This window comes from Rhinichthys klamathensis, unplaced genomic scaffold (genome assembly GCF_029890125.1).
Source record: "Rhinichthys klamathensis goyatoka isolate OS25496 unplaced genomic scaffold, OSU_Roscu_1.1 h1tg000054l_1, whole genome shotgun sequence".
Lineage (NCBI taxonomy): Eukaryota > Metazoa > Chordata > Actinopteri > Cypriniformes > Leuciscidae > Rhinichthys > Rhinichthys klamathensis.
Window position 1 is genome coordinate 578,166 of NW_026606599.1, and position 16,378 is coordinate 594,543.

The window sequence follows — 16,378 nt, forward strand, 5'->3', positions numbered from 1 at the left end:
GGAATCAGCGGCCCCCTGTATTAGTAAGAAAAGAGACAATCGCCTTTTCGTCAATGCATTAATAGGGGGCCACCCATGTGACATCCTTGTTGACACAGGAGCAGCCATTTCAATAACAGATCTGAACCTACCTACAACAGATGAAACTATGGAAGTTGAAGGAGTTGGAGGAGGTATCACAAAATTTCGCAAAAGTATTCAAGTTCCACTGCAAATACATGAAGATGAAGTCTTATGGACATCTTTCTGGGTTGGGCCGAATTCACAAGGAAACCTTATTGGCATGGACATTCTTCCATTGTTGAACATGATCATATTCACTGACAGTCGTCAAATCGCTACAACAGCTGGGATAATACCACACGAAGACCGCACATGTAATTTAAGTTCTGTTGGTACAGCAAAACCAATCATCAGAAATTGGGGAAAAGATGGTGTGTGGGGTCTTCTGTGCAGTTTATATTCAGATGTTTGGGCTAAACACAAATTGGATTGTGGCAAAGCCAACATTGACCCCGTTGTTATTGAGGGACCGATACATGCCCCTCATAAACAATACCCTATCCGACCTGAAGCAAGACAAGCCGTGGAAGAGATAGTGGCAGACTTGGAAGCTGAAGGAATCATCAGACAAACTTCATCTACCACTAATAGTCCTGTCTGGCCTGTCAGGAAATCGGATAACTCATGGAGATTAACCATTGATTACACAAGACTTAACAGTGTAACACCAAAACCGCATCCTATTGTGGCCAATCCTGCCACCATTCTGAATGATATTCCAGGAAATGCAAGAATTTTCACGGTACTAGATGTACTGTCAGCTTTCTGGTCTATACCTATTGATGAAAAATCTCAAGAGAAATTAGCCTTCACAGTAGGCGCAAAACAGTATGTTTGGAACAGACTCCCACAAGGTCTTAATCTTTCCCCTGTTGTATTTCATAGAACTTTGGATCAGTTCTTAATGGAGCAAAAAGCTGAGATTGAGAGTTCAGGAAGTGTTTGCCTCCAATATGTTGATGACTTGTTGATTGCAAGCCCAGATGAAAACAGCCATATATTTGCTCTGAATGTTGTCCTACAAGCCCTTAGGAAAGGAGGATTCAAAGTCAACCCTGACAAAGCACAGCTGGCCAAAACCAAGGTTATCTACTTGGGCCAAGAAATATCTGTCGAGGGAAGGAGAATGACAACAGAGCGTGTAGAGGCATTACAGCAACTCCCAAAACCTCTAACAGTTACAGGAATGCGGAAGGTGATGGGACTTTTCAACTATTGTCGTCAGTATATTCCTGATTTTGCCAGCATCACTAGCCCCCTCATCGACTTGTACAAGGGAGGAAAGCCTGGAGTGGAACAGATAAACTGGACACCGGAAGCTGAGGAAGCGTTTACTTCTATGAAAGAGAAACTGACTTCAGCTCCAGCCTTGGGACTTCCTGATGGACGATTGCCATTTCATTTGTGGACCAGGGTGGGAGACGAGTCCTACTCAGCAGTACTGTGTCAAAAACCAGGTGATCGATACAGGCCAGTTGGATACTTTTCCACAAAGATTCCTGTTACAATGATTGGTCAACCACGATGTATACAAGCCCTCGATGGTGCCACATGGGCAGTGGATGCTGTTGGAAATCTGATAGGAGCACAGACTATCATACTGCACACTCCACACAGCATAGTGACGTTGTTGAACAATACAAACATCAAGACCATAACTGACGCGAGGAGAGCAAAATGGGAAGCAACTTTGTTAAACAAGGATTTGAGAGTGGAAATCATCAGAGACATTTCTCTTAACCCTGCAACAATGATGCTGGAACCACATGAGGGAACACCACACGAGTGTGAAAAACTAGTTGAAGAGGAAAGTCTTGGTCCTGTTAATCCAATCGCTCTTGAAAATCCAGATAAAGAGTTATGGGTCGATGGATCCAGTTATTATGTTGATGGAAAACGACATACTGGGTGGGCTGTAGTGGAAGCTGATGGAACTGTTGTGAAGAAAGGAGCTCTTTCTGGGCAATTTTCAGCACAAGTAGCTGAGCTCATAGCACTTACGGAAGCTTTTGAACTATCGGAAGGAGATCGAGTTAACATCTATACAGATAGTCGTTATGCTTTTGGGGTGGTCCATGACTACCTAGCTCTGTGGAAAAGACGTGGACTTATCACCAGCAGTGGGAGCGAAATACAACATGCTTCCATAATTCGCCGTTTGATTACAGCATGTCACTTACCCAGAGAAGCAGCCGTGATCAAAGTAAAATCACATCAATCTGACAAGTCCAAAGAAAGTCAAGGAAACACGGCAGCAGATGCAGCAGCTAGAGAAGCAGCTCTACTTCCTCTTACTCCTGTTACCTTGGTAAAGGAAAACAGCAAAGATAATCCTGAGCTACATCTTCTGTCATATCAAATGGAGACAGATGAAGAGAAAGAGCAATGGATAAAAGCAGGAGCGAAAGAAGATGATCAAGGTATCTGGAGAATTCCAACAGGACAAGTGGTGATGCCTATCGGAACAAGAAGAGAACTGATGCAGCTGTATCATGGAAAAGTGCATGCTGGAGCAAAAGCAATGAAAGCTCAAATCAGCGAGACTTGGTGGTGGCCACGAATGATGAGAGACATTGATGATTACTGTAGGAGATGCTTGATCTGCATGAAAGCAAATGTGGGAAAATCTGTAAAGGTGCGAATGTCACATGCACCCAGACCAACAGGTCCATGGACACATCTCCAAATCGATTTCACAGGACCTTTATCACCCAGTGGAGGGTATCAATACATACTTGTAATCATGGACAGATTTACTAGATGGGTGGAAGCATTCCCTACAAAAACTTGCACTGCTGAAGCGGCAGCACGAGTAATGGTGGAAGAAGTTTTTCCTCGCTGGGGTCTTCCATATGAACTTGATTCTGACAATGGAACTCATTTCACTGGAAAATTGATGAAGGAAGCAATGAAATTGATGGGAATTAAACAGAAATTCCACATTCCCTATAGGCCAGAAAGCTCGGGCATGGTAGAGAGAATGAATCGATCATTGAAAACCGCACTTACCAAAGCCATTCTGCAAACTGGTCAAGGTTGGCATAAGTTATTACCTGCTATTCTGTGGAACTTGAGAGCAACTCCAAACCGAGTTACAGGACTAACCCCTTTTGAACTAATGACTGGAAGAGCAATGGTTCTACCTCCTGATGCTCCGCCACCTGCGGGAACAGGAGGAGACTCTACTTTGTTCCAAGAAAAGTTACGACGCTATCTCGCAATGCTGGACAAAGCTACTAAAGACAATAATAAGAAAGTGCGAGAAGCTCAACAGCAATGGGATGAAAAACACACCACTACTGACATTCCACACATTCCCGAGTTAGGCAGTTTTGTTATGATCAAACGAATTGCTAGGAAAGGTTTAGAGCCTAGATGGGAAGGACCATACGAGATACTCCTAACTACTGACACAAGTGTTTGTCTTAAAGGGAAGGGTGTAGGAACAGACAGATGGTATCATTGGTCACAAGTTAAACCTTGCTTAGTGAATGAACAAAATGATAATGACGGCTTATGGCCTGATATTGAGCACTGTTCATCCATTAGCTTTAAAGATTGGGAACAAAGAAGTGATGTTTAATTATTTCTCTGCTTCCATTTCAGGAATCAATTCCATTGACATTGATTAGAGATGGTTGCAAGTTATTCTCGATACCCAACGACAATGGTATGCTTATTTTTAATTTTACTTGGCATTTACCAAGGAAGCCAAGCTTTATGGACTCCTCGAGTTCAAGAAATCAATCGGAATGCTACTCTGAAATCTGGCCAACATTTTAATCTACCCTTTATTTCCAAATGGGGATTATGGGATTGGGTGCCACGTAATGATAAAGATCTTGCTAAATATCGTGAGGACATCTTTGGAGGATGTAACTTTTATCATCAATGTTACAAAAGCAGAGTAATTTGGCCTGTGAAAGACGGGGGGTATTCTGGTAGTGCTCAAAGACGAGAAATTTGTTCAAAAGGACAATGTGAAGTTGTGGGGTTAGATCTCATAACGTCTACTAATGTGGAAATTAATTTCATTCTGAATCGTACTCACATGCTTACAATATGGGATTCGTTGGCCCAAGGGTGTATTTATCCCATAGTGTTGCCATGTGAAGGGTTTCTAAGGGATACTTCCTCGGGGACAACAAGATTCAAGGGAAATTATGTACGAGTATGGCATTCAGAAGATGAGAATGAATATTGTGAGACTGAACTAGAAACTGGGGAAATTGGAAGGTGTTTTTATCTTTCTGCGGAAAAGACAAACAAAGCTAAAACATGCCCAAATACAACTATTGCACCAGCTCATGGTATTTTGTTAGCAAAAGAAACCAAAACCTTGATAAATGAAGCCCACATGGTGCGGCAACGCATAAATTATAACTTGAAATCCCTTCTTACTGTTTTTGATCAGTCTTATTGTGGAAATTTCACACAAATAAGGGGTTGGTTGGAAAAAGAAGTTAAATATTATACCTCTGGAGATCCTCTGAGTAGTAAAAATCGTAAACCTCGAAGTATATGGGGAGACATAGCGGGGGTGTTTGGTTCTGTTAATTCAATTAGCAATACCGCTCAAATTAATCAACTAAGTGAGTACACTCAGTGGGTGGGAACAATGAGTGGGAAAGGACTCACTAAGGCCCTTCAAGGTACTCTACATATTATAGCAGCGGGTCAGCATCTTAATAATGCTGCAAAGGAATTGGCAGATGCATTAACAAAATCGTCTGATTTTGAGACGCATCGTGCGGCGTGTTTATTTTTAGCCCAGAATTTAAAGGATCAAATGGTAGAGGATATTCAGGTTATTCGAATGGGTCAAGTTCCTGAACGGATAGCGGAATCTTTGTTAATGGTTTTCGGTAATCAACTTAATTTGACTTCTGCTAAACATGTCCCGTTAGTTAAAATTGGCATTAATGAGAATTCGTTGTCAGGTTCTGGAACATTACCTTTGACTATGATATGGCCTCAATATGGGAAGCGCAATATTATGACAGTTAGGCGATTCCAATCAATGGGTGTTAGACAAGGAAATTCAGTAATTAGATTAGGAAGGAATGGATATTGGGCTGAAGGTGAAATGCCGATGATTTCTACCACAGACTGTTGTGTTGAGGAACATGAGTGGGTAATTTGCTCATGCTCTACAATGTTTAGTCTATCTCTTAATGGTTCTGCAGTTTGGGAAGTAGTTCCTTTAGATCAAGCCACAGGTGCATGGCAGGTGTCAGAAGCACAGTGGTGCATATTACATGATGGGAAAAGTGAAAATATGATATACGGAGGGAAGTTGTGTCCAATTCCTCCTGATCCATTTTGTCTTGAGATTCTCTATCCTCTTCACTTGGGTGGAATTCATGTTCCACATGTGCAATTGTTGCAGTTAGAGCCACAATGGTGGAATAATGATTTAGTAGAAGAAAGGAATTATGAACTCTTTGAAATGGTTAGAAGAGTTAAAAAGAGTGTTAAAGCAGCTCAAGAGGAGGGAATTCAAGCAATGGGTCATGTTATCGTAGCAAACGGAATAGCTAAATTGATGTCTGAGAGAAAATTAACACAAATTCCGGGAAATCTATCATGGTCGGAATGGATAGTTTTGACTATGGTAGGTGTTTTGCTGTTTCTGTTAACAATACAACTCATCATATGTGTTACTAGAAGGAAGAGTACCAAGCCTGTTAAGTTGAATATTATTAACCAAAAGGATAGAACCGAGAATGGGATATACGGAGTGAAATAGGAGATTTTACACATTCTACACTACGAAACACAACCTCACAAACAATGAACACCCGCTTACTGATTTACAACCCTAAGGGATAGGATCCTTTAACATCAACATTTATTTTTGTTTATTATTTTAGCACGGAACTGAAGGAGTTAATTACTTAACGAGTTCAGGCACGGGCAGAAGATTTATTAGTTTTTCTTTTCTTAGATGATTGGGGTTTATTTTAAATGCTTACACATAGACGTTAAATTACACATAGCATGCGGGGACATAACATGGGTTGGGTTTTTCGTTTTCCTTTCTGTTTCTATTCTTCTATCCTTTGTCTATTTCTTGGTCTGCTATTTCTTCTCCTCACTATCACTTCAATAGGTTGGCCACCTGGGGATGATGGTGTGGAACTGACGGCCGTAGTTCCAGTGGAGGGAGATGAAGACTAAAATTTCATCTTTGAATATAATTTCATTAATTAATATTATGTATCTGTATTATTATTCTTTATTTAGTATTCATAATAAGTTGTATTATCTTATGAAGTTTAAAATGCATGAGTAGACTATAGATTGCATGGACACATGTGTTTAAGGAACATATTTTAGACACAAGGAGGGTAGCTGGGAGGATTATGTATTCTGCTTAGAGGTATGTAATGTTCACTTAGCAGAGAGTTCCAATGATGAATATACTTCAAATGTGTACAGTTGGTATGCTCTTTGCAAGAAAATGAATGTTTCAACTGATGCAAATGTACCATTTGTATACCACTAATGTATACACTGAGAAATAGTTTCTTAATGTGGAAAGTGGATTGTACCATGTGCATATACATTTCATTTTAAGCATAAGCAATATGTTTTGTTACCTTACAAGGAAGCTGTAAGACTCTCTGTGATGTATAAAAACTCAATCTTACTGTACTACAGCAGAGAAACATGGAGGCATGACTGGGTGAGAGGAAGGAGAAACACGAAACGCATAGACCTGGCATGAATATAACATCTTCTCAGAGTTTCTCTCCTGACATATAAGAATAAAAATCTTTCTTGGCAAGATAACTGGTGTCTGGTCCCGTGAATCAAATAATAACGGGGAAAAGGCTTAATTCCAAGTCTACAGTATTGGATCTAATAAACATGTTGTTGGTTTAGATGCAATGATAAGTTTATTTAGCTCTTCCTGTCCTATAGTTGTAAAGCGGTGTAGTTGTTCTTGAGGGGCGATAATTGTGGCTGAATCATAAGACACCATAGAGGATTGTACATTTACAATTGTGTTTCGGATGCTTTCTATTTTCTCATTGAAGTAGTTCATAAAATCATTACAGCTATACTGTAACGGAATAATTTGCTCGGGTGATGTCTGTTTATTTGTTAGTCTAGCCACGGTGTTAAATAAAAACCTTGGATTATTTTGGTTATTTTCTATTAGTTTGCGGAGATGCTCAGCCCTGGCTGCTTTTAGAGCTTTTTTATAACGTGACATACTGTCTTTCCACGCGATTCTAAAGACCTCTAAATTAGTTTGTTTCCATTTACGCTGTAGGTTACGAGTTTCTCTCTTGATAGCATGCGTAGCACTGTTGTACCATGGCGCTTTAGTTTTCTCTATAACCTTTTTTGATCTAATTGGTGCAACAATATCTAATGTACTAGAGAAAATGGTGCTCAAACTGCTAGTCATTTCCTCTAGTTCATCTGTTTGTTTGGGTTCACTGAGCAGCTGAGATAGATCAGGTAAGCTATTTGAGAATCTATCTATAGTGGTCGGAAGGATTGTTCTGCCTGGTCTATAACGTGGCGCAACATGACAAATTTCAGCAGTGCGTATTATACAAGTTACCATGTGATGATCGGTGAGATCGTCACTTTGCGGTATAATATCTATATCGGTTAGATTGGTTCCATACGATATAATTAAATCTAGTGTATGATTTAGACGATGAGTGGGACCACTGACATTCTGCTTGACCCCAAAGGAGTTTAATAAATCTGTAAACGCAGTCCCTAACGCATCGTTTGTGTTATCTACGTGTATGTTAAAATCTCCAACAATTATTGCTTTATCGGCATTGACCAATAGATCTGAGAGAAAGTCTGCAAACTCTTTTAGGAAATCAGCATATGGTCCTGGAGGTCTATATACAGTAGCCAAGGCTAGATATAATAGGGATTTATTTCTTACATCTAAGAGCGTAACGTTTAGCACAAGTACTTCAAACGAGTTAAACCTGTGACCTGTTTTCTGAGTAACATTAATAATATCTCTATAGATTGTTGCAACACCGCCGCCACGACCGATCAGACGGGGCTCATGTTTATAACAGTATCCTGGCGGGGTAGACTCATTTAGACCGAAATACTCGTTTGGTTTAAGCCAGGTTTCAGTAAGGCAAAGTACATCGAAGCTATTATCTGTGACCATTTCATTTACAATAACCGCCTTAGGTGTGAGCGATCTAATGTTTAGAAGACCTAGTTTTAGAAATTGTTTTTGTTCACTGATATTTAGATTTTCAGGTTTAATTACAATAAGATTTTTCCTAGATCCTACAGTGGATTTATTATTTGGCCTCACTAAACGAGGAATAGACACAGTTTCTATATAATGTTCTACACTACTTATATCAATTAAATTGGCACAGCAAAGACTGTGATTTGGAATTTGATTTTCTAGTCATACGGTGTGTAACGTCTTGGAGATGTTGTCCGACAGAACAGCCGCTCCGATTCTGCTGGGGTGCAGGCCATCAGCACGGTAGAGCCTAGGTCGCTCCCAGAACAGATTCCAATTATTTACAAAGAGCAGTTTTTGTTCATTACACAATGACATTAACCATTCATTTAGTGCAAATAATCTACTGAACCTTTCCTGTCCTTGTCGGTACGTGGGAAGCGGTCCAGACACGATGATCGTTGCCTCAGGCGCTGTGCTGCGTACCGTCTCGATCAGGCTCTTGTAGTCCTTCTTCAGAACCTCCGTCTGCCGCAGCCTGATATCGTTTGTTCCAGCGTGAAGCACCACAGCTCCGACGCGCTCTTCACCGTTCAGGATCTCGGGAACCTGTGCGGCGACATCAAGAACACGAGCACCAGGAAGGCAGTGAGTGCGCACCTTACCCTTACCTGAGGTAGCACGGACATGACGGACCATGGAAGTGCCGATGATCACGGCGTCGTCGCGTTCCGACTCGCGAAGAGGGGAGAAGCGTTTCCGGGTGGAGATCTCGAAGACCGGGAGGGGCGGAGAGGTTCTTGCTCTGGTCCTGGCTCGTGTCTTCCGCTGTGGGATCACCCAGGGTCCATGGTGTTGGGTTGGTGCCGGAGTGAATGATGCCAGAGATGATCGCGTCCTCCTGGGCAGAGAAACGCACGGAGTGGACGAAGTCGGAGTCAAAAAGTTACTAACCACTGACTTGTGTGCATCGGCGCGTGACGTTTCAAGCGCTGATCGCCGATCCCGCAGCTCGGCTTGCCTCTCTAGTAGACCACGGATCTGTTTCTCCACCGATTCAAGCTCCAATCGTACCGAAATCAGTTCGAATGTGTCCTCACCTGCACTCAGAGGTAACGTTAGACACACATCTGATATGTTCGCCATAACAGATGAACAGTAGATTAGTAGTGATACTACCAATATCACTAGTAATTTAGGACTGAAATGCCGGATATAACCTGTATCCTTTCAGTGAAACGGGTATAAAATCAGACGGTCAATAGGCGCGAGGCCACGCGTGAAATGCTAGCGGACTAAAGGCTAGTAGCCGAGATTCGCAAAGTTGGGTCTAAGTAGCGATATCAAAGCAATCCGATTGTTTTTTATAAGGAATAGTATCGAGGATAAGTTCCCATGATATAAAAATAGAAAGTGCTTGTTTATAAATGAGTGGTAAAGAAGAAAATCAAGGATTAATAAATTGATTCGACGGAGCTTTCAAACACAGACACCGACTGCTCGCGCATGCGCATGTGGACCAGGGTTCACATGCGCATGCGCATGTGGACGCATGCGCATGTGGACCAGAGCAGTATTGAGATTTCAGGATTGCCTCGTCCTGTGAGGTACATTCCACAGCAGAATGCGCGACGTGGAAAAAACTGGGTTGCACTGCCCAAGACTGCAGGGGCTCTTGCTTAAATAACATTAATGGCGATGACAAGTGGAGATATTTTACGCGACTTACTTGCGTAAATCAACAAAATAACTATGTAACCCAATAAGCCATAACTTACTTAGTGTAGTTAGCTAATTTACAATAGTTTAAGTCATGCTTGTAAACGTTGTCAATAGCTAACATTAGCATGAACAGAAAAATCAAGATATGGTTACTTACCCCTGAATTTCCTTGTCTCTTCTTCGTTGATCTGTATTCCAGCTTCAATTATTTTTTGAATTAGTTCCTCCATGGACAAACTCGACAAAAATGGACAATTAACCGACATTTTCACTCATTTCACGAACTCCTATGACTGCTTGTGCATGAGAGAAAGCGCAACTCGCATTATGGCGACTTGATTTCGCGCCTTCTCAATAGAAGAGCTGATCGCTGATTGGTAAAGTAAACGCGTCATCGCAGCAGCCGTTAAAAAACTCCGGTTGCTATGGAAACAGTGTTCTTTCAAAAACAATGACTTGAGAGTGATAAGCCCCTTTCACAAAGTAATGCCAGTAAATGACTTATTTAAAAATAAAAAATTTGGTAAATGTGCTGTTTACACAAGATTGCCAGAACCAATTTACCAGTATTTTTGTATGTCCTGTTCACAGGTAATTTACAGGGAGTTTACCAGTGTGTGAAAAGGATTATATTTGTGGTATTTGAATAAACCATATCATGATCCTTGATATAGGGATGAACTTATATAGGCCATACTGATCAAGAATTTGAAGGAAACTTACCAGTAACCTTTTTACTTAAACTCTCTATTTAAATTAAGATTTTGTGATCTCTGATTTGCTGCATAATTTGCCTGTACCTTAAGCTTGTTAAAAGTACATTTATGTACCCTTTGCTGTCAGAACTGATTTTGTACTCTTAATAAAAGACAACACAAAATGTCTTTGGGGTCATATTGACCCCAAACTTTTAAAGAGTGATTGCATACGGAAATATACCGTATTTTCCGCACTATACGGCGCACCGGATTATAAAGCGCACCTTCAATGAATGACCTATTTTAGAACATTTTTCATATATAGGGCGCACCGGATTATAAGGCGCATAAGATACTGCAGTCAAACGTTTGACTGGGTTTGCGTTATGCATCCACTAGATGTCAACAAATGTCAACAAAACAGTCAGATAAAGTCAAACTTTATTAAGCGTTCTGACAACTCCGTTCACTCCCATGGTAACGTTGTTCAAACGTTAAAGGAAAACTCCGGTCAATTTTAACATTGAGCTCATTTTTTGTAAATTTGGAGTGCTGTCAGTACAGATAACAACGACAAAAACCGGTGTTGCCTACACCATGTTATCCTCTTTTTAAAATTTGCACCCTGTTGACTTAAACGGGAAAAGTTTTAAACCTGCTTTTAGCCTCTTAACAACCTTAATGTGTCATTACAAGTGCACAGCCATGTGAGTGAACACAGTGAATCTGACTCCAGTAAATGTGAAAGATATGAATAAAAATGATGTTTATTCAGCCAGCTCACATACCCGTATTTTCTTCCTGTTTTCGGTCGAAGTCCACAGTAGGCGATTGTCGAGTGCGCGCGCGCGATCATTGGTAACTAAGCAACAGTGGAGACTCAGACTGTCAGCCGATGACGGTGCTGTGTGGTTTTCTCTATGTGAGAATATCAGCTCAAATGGATAGTTCGGATTCGGATAGTTCATCCGAATCAGATGTTGAACACGTGGAGGAGGTTTGATCGCGCGCGCGCGCGCGCGAACTCGACAATCAACTACTGTGGACTTCGGCCGAAAACAGGAAGTAAATACGGGTATGTGAGCTGGCTGAATAAAGAGATTATTCCTGCCTGCAGCCTTCGTGAAAGCTCGGATCACAGGAGACTGATATATCAGCCCAGGCATCCACGATCCATTGCCAGATAGTGGCGTAAGTCGGCCGGCGCTGTCTCCGCGTCTTGGTGAACGTGTGTTCACCATCCATATATAAGCCGCTCCGCATTATAAGGCGCACTGACGTTTTTTGAGAAAATTAAAGGCTTTTAAGTGCGCCTTATAGTGCGGAAAATACGGAACATTTTTTATATGGAAAACGTCTCAGGTTACGTATGTAACCCTGGTTCCCTGAGAGGGAACGAGACGCTGCGTTTGAGACGCGGTGGGAACGCTCTGCGTGATTACGTCGTGAAGCACATGTAAAATCAGTCCAATGGAAGCCCGAAACGTCATGGGTGACATCATAGACCAGGAAACTATAAAGCACCCCTGAAATCAGACCGCGCCAGCTTCTGAAAAAACCTGAAGCAAGTCGATCAGGGCATCCAGGAAGTATGGCAGGCAAACGCAGCGTCTCGTTCCCTCTCAGGGAACCAGGGTTACATACGTAACCTGAGCCGTTCCCTTTCAAGGGAACTTCGAGCTGCGTTTGAGACGCGGTGGGAACCCCATACCCACTACGCCATAGTGACAAATGCCCGTTCTGTGTGAAGTCCTTGGCGCACACTAAGAAGCAAGCAACCTCGCCCCTGAAGTGGAGAGGTCAAGGTCATAAAACCTGACAAATGTATGCGGAGAGGACAATCCTGCCGCATTACAAATATCAGGAAGGGAAACCCCCAAAATTAAGGCCGTAGAGGCCGCCATTCTCCTAGTAGAATGGGCCCGTACAGCCATATGTGAAGGCTAACCGGCCACTTCATAAGCTAATGAAATAGCCTCGACTATCCATTTGCTCATAACCTGTTTAGATGCAGGGCACCCTCTTCTGAGTGACCCAAAACATACAAATAATTGCTCTGATTTACGCCACAGGGCAGCTCTGTGAACGTAGGCATCCAATGCCCGAACTGGACATAACAGGTTCAATTGTTCCTGATCTGGGGTATTAAAAGGTGGAGGATAAAAGGCCTGCAGCACTAATGGGCCCCCAACATTAACTGGGACCTTAGGAATATAACCCGGTCTAGGGTATAGAAATGCTTTCACCATGCCAGGTGCAAATTCCAGACATGACGGAGCAAACGACAGGGCATGCAAATCTCCAATTCTCTTGATGGATGAAATAGCAAGGAGAAATAAAGCTTAAAAGTGAGGAATTTTTCTGAAACCTCTTCAATAGGCTCGAAGGGAGCCAAAGCCAGACCCTCAAGTACAATGGCTAAATCCCAAGCCGGTGCTCTAGAGTGCAGTGCAGGTCTCAACCTCAATGTACCACGGAGAAAACGAGTAATCAGAGGATCTCTCCCAAAGAAGTACCCCCCAGAGGGGTATGGTTGGCCGATATAGCCGCCACATAAACTTTTAAAGTGGAAGGAGATAATCCAGCAGAGAAACGGTCTTGCAGAAAATCGAGAACTGATCCAACAGGGCAGTTAACAGGATCTAACTGACGCTCACCACACCAGGTGGAGAATAATTTCCATTTCAGTGCATACAGTCTTCTCGTGGAAGGGGCTCTGGAATGGAGAATGGTCTCAACGACCTCAGTCGAGAGACCGGATTCTATGAGCCTGGCCCCCTCAGAGGCCAGGCCCACAGTTTCGACAACTCCGGTCGAGGGTGAAATATCGTGCCCCCTGCCTGGGACAGCAGGTCCCTCCTGAGCGGAATCTCCATGGGAGAGCCGTCCAGAAGAGCCAAAGTCCGAGAACCAAACTCGAGTCGGCCAGTATGGGGCTACTAGTAGCAGATGAGCCCCTTCCCGGCGAACCCTCTCCAGAACCTCCGGGAGCATAGATATCGGGGGAAATGCGTACAGGTGCAGCCTCGGCCACACCTGCACCACCGCATCCAGTCCGAGAAGAGCTGGCTGCGTGAGGGGGAACCATATAGAGCAATGCGTTGTACAAAAGATATGAAAGGTCGACTTGACTTTAGTTAGACCAAAGTTCTCCCTAAGATGCTCCACCACCTCGGGGTGAAGTCTCCAATCCCCTGGGCCTCAGCCCCTGCCTCAACAGGATATCTGCTCTGATATACGAGACCATCAGTGTGTTGTCCGCCATTCGCCGAGCAACCACTCATGATCGCCCCCACTTGTGAGGGAAGCATCCGTCGATAGCAATATGCGTCGACAAGAAGCCCCCAACACTGGGCCTGGGCGAGGAACCAAGGTTCTTCCACATGACCGAAGCACGAAGGCATAGCCGCGTGACCTTGATCATGCGAAACCGTATTTCCCCTCGGAGAAAACCCCTTGGTCCTGAGCCACCACTGCAGGGGTCTCATGAACCGAAGGCCAAAAATAATACGTTGGACGCAGCTGCCATGAGACCCACCAGTCTGAAACTGTTTCACAGTGAGTGACTGGCCTAGATATACCCCATTACGGCTGTAAGAATCTCTACACCTAGAAAAGTGGTCCTCAGAGCACACTCTTCTTGGCGTTGAGAGGCAACCCTAACATCCTTAAATGAGACAGAACGACATCTCGATGCCGAACTGCCATAAACTCAGATTGAGCTAGGATCAACCAATTATTGATGTAGTATAATACGCGAATGCCCTGGAGTCTCAGAGGAGCCAGAGCTGCATCCACGCATACTGTAAAGGTGTGGGGTAATGAACCTAGGGCGAATGGGAGAACCCAATAATGGTATGCTTCGCCCCCAAAAGCAAACCTCAGGAGTCTCCCTCATCCTCTTTCGGAAACAATGAAGTAATGGCTGTCTGCTGGGAGGAGGAACCCCTTCTACAGCTCCTTTTGCAGAAGTGTCAGTACTTCCTGCTCCATAACCAAAGCCTGCTCGGGGTCCACCAAGAGAGGAGGACCCCTAGAAATCTGGGTGGACGAGAACCAAACTGAATTCTAAAACCCTTTTCTATAATGTGCAGGACCCACTGAGAAATATGTGGCAGTAGTTCCCACGCTGCCAGAAATTCTACTAGGGGAACCAGTCTCTCAAGACTGGCCTCTGGATTTGGTTGTACAGTCACTACGGCGCCCTGAAGCGGCGAACCGGCAGGGAAAACCGAACTGACCATTCTACGACCCTCCTCGGAGGATCGCATGGGGACGCTGACACTTCGGTGCCCTGAACGGCGGACCGGCAGGGAACAACCGAACTGGCAGCGCTGCAACCCTCCTCAGAGAGTTCCACCCCAGAGGGCGCAGAGGAAAAACGATTTCTCAAAACCGTCCTTTGTTTGAACAGTCACTACGGTGCCCTGAAGCGGCGAACCGGCAGGGAACAACCGAACTGACCGTTCTACGATCCTCCTCGGAGAGTCGCACCCCAGAGGTCGCCGAGGAGAAACGATTTCTCAAAACCGTCCCTGCCCCGGAGGAGCCCTCAGAAGCCTGATAGCCTCGTTTTTTGCGACAGGACTTCTTGTCTAAGCTTTATTAGAGATGATGACAGTCCTCAGATCTTGCCTACCTCTAACTAGCTTAGTTCCTACGACCCTCCTCGGAGGATCATTGGAAAAAGCAGGCACTTCGGCACCCTGATTGGCGAACCGGCAGGGAAACCGAACTGACTGCTCTTCTTTTTTTCTTATTTGAAGGCTCGTTTGGGGACACTGACACCTTGGTGCCCTGAAACGGCGAACCGGCAGGGAAACCGAACTGGCAGTGCTGCGACCCTCCTCAGGGAGTCGCACCCCAAAGCGCGCTGAGGAGAAACGATTTCTCAAAACAGTCCCTACCCCAGAGGGGATCACCCTTAGAAGCCTGATCGCCTCGGCGTCAGGGCTTCTTCTTTGTCCAAGCTACTTTAGAGATAAAACAGTCTTCAGATCTTGCATGTCTCTAACTGGCTAGACTGCGACCGCCACCCAGGTACCCCTCAATTGCGGAGAAGCCCGAATGGCAACGCTCTGTTTTGCACTTTGTGCTGAGAGGAGCTTAATAGGCCGAGAATGCTCCTGCCCAGCAGGAACATTAGATTGGTGAGGAAGAAACCTCTGGAACACCGCTGAATGGTTTATTTCTTAGTTTTCTTGAAAGCGGAGCGTCCAGAAGAACAGACATAATTATATGTTTATTTTCCTTTATCTTTATATCAGAAAAACTTATATATATATATATATATATATATACACACATATATATCACGCTGTGGCCACCAGAGGGAAACAACCGAACTGGCAGCACTGCGACCCTCCTCAGAGAGTCGCCCCTCACATTCATCCATGTCCTTATATACTTTACCCACCAGCGCTGCCTAATAAAAATTTATTAATTATTTAAGATGGCTGGTGGGTAACGTCGGGGTTAATAACGATGACGCCGACTCGGGAGAGAGAAAGCTCGCAAGCGTCTCTTTAACCCGAGGCATTGTCATACTATGATACTTAATACCCAAACTTTACTATAGTTAGACATCTGGGGATTAAACACATAAAATACAAACCGGTTTATTCCACGATCTCGACACCTCAGTGTGGAGAAAGGGAAAAAACCGTAGTCCCCGACGAGGAGGCTGAGATACTGAGTTTTCCTG

At 43.7% G+C, this 16,378-nt stretch overlaps 1 protein-coding gene across 1 annotated transcript; it reads left to right on the plus strand.

Annotated features, from left to right (window-relative positions):
• The first annotated feature begins 945 nt into the window (after positions 1-945).
• Positions 946-3,695, plus strand: LOC130083214 (protein NYNRIN-like). The gene is made up of 3 exons (XM_056248280.1): positions 946-2,797; positions 3,293-3,479; positions 3,670-3,695. The coding sequence occupies exons 1-3, from the start codon at positions 968-970 to the stop codon at positions 3,693-3,695; spliced, it is 2,043 nt and encodes a 680-aa protein (XP_056104255.1). The 5' UTR covers positions 946-967.
• Positions 3,696-16,378: the final 12,683 nt, after the last annotated feature.

Coding starts and splice junctions, on each gene's coding strand:
- LOC130083214 (XM_056248280.1), top strand. CDS start 968: ATGGAGCAAAAAGCTGAGATTGAGAGTTCAGGAAGTGTTTGCCTCCAA. Junction 2,798..3,292: donor GTGGAGGGTATCAATACATA/CTTGTAATCATG, acceptor GCAATGCTGGAC/AAAGCTACTAAAGACAATAA. Junction 3,480..3,669: donor ACTCCTAACTACTGACACAA/GTGTTTGTCTTA, acceptor CTTCCATTTCAG/GAATCAATTCCATTGACATT.